The sequence below is a fragment of the Brachionichthys hirsutus genome, unplaced genomic scaffold, assembly GCF_040956055.1.
Source record: "Brachionichthys hirsutus isolate HB-005 unplaced genomic scaffold, CSIRO-AGI_Bhir_v1 contig_956, whole genome shotgun sequence".
NCBI classification, from domain to species: Eukaryota; Metazoa; Chordata; class Actinopteri; order Lophiiformes; family Brachionichthyidae; genus Brachionichthys; species Brachionichthys hirsutus.
Window position 1 is genome coordinate 76,820 of NW_027180566.1, and position 6,443 is coordinate 83,262.

A 6,443-nucleotide genomic window follows, 5' to 3' on the forward strand; every position below is an offset into this window, starting at 1 on the left:
TCAGGGCTTGTCTGAGTAAAGCAGGAATCCAGAGAAGATGCTGTCGTCCTCACTGCTGGCGTAAGCCCCATTCCAGTCTCTGAACGTCTCCATCCACACCTGATCACCCACTGCCAGCCGCAGAACTACCAGAGTGGAGGCCTGGTCGATGTCTTGACCGTACAGAGAGTCCCGTGTCCTTACCCGCCGTGACCCGTTCACCACCAGCGTGGCTCGCAGTGGCTGATTGCGTACAGTGATGTGGAAGGAGAACACGTAAACCCCAGCATGGACGCATGTGAAGCTGCTGGAAGTGAAATTAAAGTGGTTCTCCTCGTTGTAGAAGACTTTGTCAAAATGGATCGGGAAGCCAGAGGGAGGGAATGACTTCCTTGGAGAAATGCCTACACTGAAGGCTGAGCGTTTTTGAAGAACCCATGATCCCCTTGACCCTTTGAATCCACGGAAACCCCTGTCTCCTCTCATCCCTGGGTAACCTCTGTCCCCTTTTGCTCCAGGTATCCCTCTCATGCCCTCTGGTCCCTGAGATCCTCTAACCCCTGGTTCTCCTTGTGGTCCATGAGGTCCAGGATCCCCTCGGACACCAACAGGACCTGGGGAGCCATGCCTACCATTCATTCCTGGAACACCCATTACACCTGGGATGCCCGGAGACCCAGCATCCCCTCGCTCACCTTTCGGTCCTCTATCCCCGAATATACCACACTCCCCTTTATCCCCCTTTTCTCCCTTTGGACCTGATTCAACAGCAATTCCTGGAGGTCCAGCTGGCCCTTCTTTTCCCGGTTCTCCTTTCTCACCTGCAGTTCCATTCTGGCCAAGTTCCCCTTTCTCCCCACTCCACCCCTTGACACCTGTCAACCCTGTTTCACCTTTCTCGCCTTTCACGCCAATGTACCCTGTAAGGGAAGGGAAACTGTGTCAGAACTATTAAAACAAATGTGAATGTAATTAATTTATTCTACGGCCACATGTTTATACCTCTCTGCCCTGGTTTCCCTAGGACTCCGGGTGACCCATCTATCCCACTGTCTCCTCTCTCACCTTGTTCACCTAAGAAATTGACAAAGTAAAAATCATGTTTAAATCACCGTAACAAAACTAAGCTAAATTATTTTTTTAGCTTGTGTGGAATGAGGAAGAACCCTTCTCAGAAGAGAGTCTACCTTGAGGACCAAATGAGTCGCAGAACTCCAAAACCTGGAATTGTTCAGTAAATGTAACATTTGAACACATCTTTATCAACAACTTCCAGAGTGAACAAACCATGCTCGATCCCTTTTCATCACTAACTGATTCTGTAGAAGCGTCGTCAGGATAGCTTGGATGAGCAACACCATGCATGTACTACTGAGTCAGTTAGACACTATAATATGTTGTAGTAAGATTTAAATGTGCATTATATCAATGACATTTACCTTTGTCTCCCATAAATCCTGCACGGCCACTTACTCCTGGGGGTCCTGGTAAACCAGCGGCTCCAGTAGGTCCTCTGTCACCTGGCAACCCTAGATAAGCAACAATATGGAAATGTTGTAAATGCTTTAAAAAACACACACACAAATTACTTGAATATGTTTGCTGCATTTTAACAATGACCCTTGTACCTTCTGGGCCTCTGTCTCCCTTTGGCCCCCTGGGGCCCCGCTCTGGTGGACAGCACTCACAGAAGTTGAAGTAGCACTCGTTGTAATCTAGGGTGAAGTTCTCAGGGCCGCCACCAGGGGTCTCTGTGCTCTGTGGAATGGCATGGCCTGCATAGGTGATCTTCTCCGTCTTGGGGGGCAGAGGGGGCTCCACAGGTTTCGGGTTCGGTACTGTCTTGGTCGTGCTGGTGGTCAGAGGGCTGTGCAGCGTGATCTTAGGAATGGGCTTTTTGGTGTACTGGTACTTTGGTTTCTGTGTTGCTTTAGCTTCAATGCAGGACACCACAGCAAGTGTCACCACGGCGACAGCCACCAGGGACACCTGGCAGGAAATGAGCCTCATGCTTGACTGGAATCTGAGAACAGATGAGTTTGCCCATGACACTTTCTGTCTCATTGTCTGCACTCGTTTTCTTTTCTACAAGAGTTAATGCCTCGTTGTTCTCAAAACAATAGATGCTCAGTAGCAGTTTGTTCACGGAAAACACAGCCAGTAAAGTTACATTTATTTTCACCAAACTTACTCATTTTTCACATTGTTTCTCCATAATCTTCTTACTATGCTTGCAAAGTTCGGGTTGCATTGTTTCTCAGTCATAGATGTCATATGTGACTTTGTGAGTCTACATTTAGACCATTAAAGCTGATTTTACGATTGATGATTACTTTAGTCACTACCTGCAATGGTAAGTGGCCTCTAGATCTGATAGCGCATCCCTGAAGGTCAGGATGCTTCTAAAATTGTGATTCTTTAAACATGAATTATTCATTTCAGAATAGGCTAGCCGCTATGCTGACGCTCATCTTTTGGTGCAAAATGCAGAATTTAAGAGAACTGATAAGACTCACCCAGGTATGCATAAGTGGTATGGTCATTTATCCTCTCTCGTTTAGAAGCAGGTCTCTCTGAAATGACTGCCAGACTTTGGCGAAAGAACAACCCTACCAATGAGAGTGTTCGCTGGACACACGGGTGGGTGGGGGGGTCTGAAATCCATCTATGGCAGGCTGGAACCAACCCAAGAAGAACCAGTGTGCTGTGGACCATTCTCTGTACCCAGAAAGTGCAGAAAGGTGCTTTTGTGACACGGGATACAGCAGCTGAGGAGCAGTCTCTCGTTCTGGGCTAGGCGAGGAGCGAGGGCCACGGGGCAATGGGTGACCTGATATAGAGGGTATTTCTTTAACATCCAACCTGCGACCAAGGCTCTGTGACAGGGGACAGGGTCCTACAACTGCCTTGGTTTTGTTTTGTGTTTTTTTATTCAAACACAGTATTCTTTATGCAGCTCCAACAGGAAAGACCTCTGTTACAACATTTTTACATCTAAACTTAAAGTTTAAGATTTGCAAAGCACTTATAGATGACCATATGTGCTGCATTTAATTTAAAAAGACTTATTTCTAAATCTTCAACCTGGCATGCAGCACAGGGAGCTAAGTAGGCACCATGTCCTGGTACTTGGTAAAGTCCCAGTCTCGAGAGCACTAATAATCTTCTCCCTCAACAGTCACTCCACCTGAACGTTGTTAAAGGGACCAGCTAATCTCCATCAAATCAGTGCAGTTGTAATGCTTGCCTGATCGCTGTGACAAGCCTTCTATATATGAGCCCCAGAGACTGCTGGCATCTATATTTGTCAAACTGTGTGGCTGGACAAAGATTCATTCTTATCGCGTAACAAGATAGCCTCAGGTTTTTTGTCGAAAAAGTGATTTTCTGGTCTGTGTCTGTTCAAAACTCTTGACTTTCCTGTGACAATTAGTGCCTGAGCAGCGGACATGCTTCAGTTGTCACAGACTTCATGTCCTCAGAGGGATCTATGACCAGCTATAAGAGAGCAGGAAGGAGAGACGTGAAATCTGGTAACTAGAAGGGGTTGCTGGGATGGAGGAGAGAAGCATTTTTTAGTTTTCAGCAATTATCTGTTTTTATCTCTTCACCTTCGCGTGCATGCTGTCCCTGCCTGCTGAAGCCTCCACGACTTTCTGCCGAAGTGTCCACGATGTTCCTTTTACGAATGACAAACTGATAGAGTGTGAGATATGCACTCAAGCCCTGTGCAAGAGAGAGAGAGAGATGGGTTCCTCTGGGGTTCTCCAGAGGGTTCTCTATGCCCTATTCAGACAACACAACAGCACCGGTCATCTTACAGCACCCAGCTGGTCACGGAGGACCCAGGTGCCGCTCGCCTGTCCGTTCATTCAGCGTTGGCATCGGCCATGCTTTCAGTCCACATCCACAGACTGTAGACTGCAGGATCAGGAAGAGTTAACTTACTCAAAAGGTGCAGCCGAGCAAGGAGAGCACTAAAGATGACTCGGATGGATGGAGGTGTATTTCATTACAGTCACCCTGTTCATGAAAAGGAGATCTTCAAGCCGCAGTGAATGTGTTTAGACTAGAGCGAATTAGGGAGGCTGAGAGTGAGAAAAATATAATATAGATGTATGTAGTAATCAGCACAACAACCAGTTGTACAAATAGGATTACACACTGTTTTTAATTGTATAAAAGTCTAAGTCCTGCAGAATTATCAGCTTGTAGCTCTGGCAAGAAGAGATGTGCTGGAAGTGCAGGCATATCCCAGATAGTCAGATCCAAATGCGCAAATCCAGACAAGCCACTCTAAAGCTAGGGGTCATTGTTACAGGCCTCGAGGTTGGTTGAGTCAACGAGATGTCCTTGTCCATGAGACAAAAAGCTGTTTACATGAGATTTAAATATGTTTGCAAATTCTCAAAAGGGGTCGAGAGAGACTTGATTGTCCGGCAGAGTCGTACAGGATCTAAAATGTTAGCGAGCAGTGATTTATAGGAGTGAATCATTTGAAGTCTTTAAATTGAATGTAATTGACATGGATGCAGATTACAGCATAGTGTAAAAAATAGACCTCTATTTTTGTTCATAGCTCATAAAGTATTGCTGATAAACACATGGTGCTGAATGCTTGGGCAGGTTTCACGGCTCAGTGGTCAATGGGATCTCACCTGATGTGGCAGGAGGCAAATCCAAGCAAGGAGAGTGTGTGCAGCGACGCAGGTGCAATTTATATAATAAGTGGCGATTTCCTCATGGTGATAGATAATAGAATAGAATAAATCCCTTAGAGTATAGCTATAGTTATAACAACACTCTACGTTAGTACACAGTCTGTCTTACATTACGTTTGTCATCATGTTACTCTGTAAATAAAATTCAACCCCAAACAGGGTTAATGCATTCATGAATGGATGATTATCCCCCCCCCCCCCCCCCCCCCCCCCTTCTTCATTCCTTCTACCTGCTCCACAGCACCTCCCACACCTCCCAACAAAACATCCCGTAAAAGGAAAATACTTTCTCTGAACTTACGTAGCTCCAATAGGTTTCATGCAAAGTGACAAAACTTGATCTTGCTTCCTTCCTGGTGTATTTCAGCAAGACATTCCTTAGACGCAGCTCGGACAAAGATGAGGCAGCATGAGCTGAAGCACGACAAACTATAAACCAGACGGTCTGAAGTGGAAGAGAATTGTTAATTCATAAAGATAATTCCTCTTTGTGACCACTTGGTGGCAGACTTGTGTTTCAGGTTTCCCCACAGTGAACTTGGAATTATATAGTTTGATTGTTGGCCCATCTGTTTGAACCCAAATACTAGTATAGATTTGTTTAAAAGTAATCTTTAATTCATAGTCTTCTGAAAAACACGATGTGTCTTAGAGTTTGTACCATAATAACAAACACATGGTAATGACGATTTAACTCACAAATGTATGTTTGTTTGGCTCCTCTGCTCTTTATCAGCCATTAACGTGCAGCACAAGATGTCTTTTGTCGTGAAAAGTCCACTAACAACACCAGGGCTTGGCTCCAGTTATCGAGTCAACCCATGTTGACTGATTCATAACGCAGATAGACTGCTGAGCTGGAAGCCGTCCCATATGGCAAATTCCTTCTCCATCCCTGATCCACAAAGACCGGCAATAATTGCACAATCATTCCAAACATGCACAGAGCAGGCCTTGACTGATTACGCTGCAATCAGGCTGGACAAAGAGTAATACGGTAATGAATACTGAAAATGAATCCATTTATACCCAAACTATGACATGTACTGATATACCTGCAGTATATCCAAGCATCACGTTAATACTGCGACTGTTGTGTCTAATCTAATCTGTGCCTGTTGTTTGCTCAATGGATGATTTGTAACAGTGAGATAAGAGCCTTCATGTTTATGTACAAAGAGTCAAGTTTAGATCAAAATAGAAACTGGGGAAAATGTACAAGTACATGAAGTATTCATGCATTTCTAGTAAAAATCTAAACAAACACACTGTTTCTATGAATAAATACGTTTTGAGGAATGACCCTTAGTTTGATTAACCAAGCCCCCACCCAAAACACTGTAGAATAACAGACAGACAGACGCAAGCACACACACACACACATACAAACACACATACAAACACACCCTGATGTGCAAACAAAGTTCTCTCAAACCCGGCCCGTTAAATTATTCTGTAATAGGGTTAGGCTTAGGGTTAGGGTTAGTGTCTCAAATAGAACACTGAAGTCTGTTTCCTGGTGTTTCCACATCATCCATAATGAATGAATGTGTGTGTGATTGAACTTTAGCAGTGATGTTAGCATTTTAATACGCTCTGACTTTTCCTTGTAAAGTTGTAATGTTGTCACATGCCTCTGTCTGCTTGTGAAGTTGGGTCTCCCTAATTATGTTTGCAAGCCAATTTAAATGCAGCAGAAACGCCCCCCCCCCCCCCCCCCCCCCCCCCGTGTTTGAGCCTGCA

At 44.9% G+C, this 6,443-nt stretch overlaps 1 protein-coding gene across 1 annotated transcript; it reads right to left on the reverse strand.

The window, feature by feature from the left end:
• On the reverse strand, nt 1-1,989 carry LOC137915985 (otolin-1-A-like). Its single transcript, XM_068759108.1, has 4 exons — nt 1,608-1,989; nt 1,419-1,508; nt 982-1,053; nt 1-899 (listed from the first exon to the last, which is right to left on the reverse strand). Exons 1-4 carry the CDS (start codon nt 1,987-1,989, stop codon nt 1-3), a joined length of 1,443 nt encoding a protein of 480 aa, XP_068615209.1.
• Nucleotides 1,990-6,443: the final 4,454 nt, after the last annotated feature.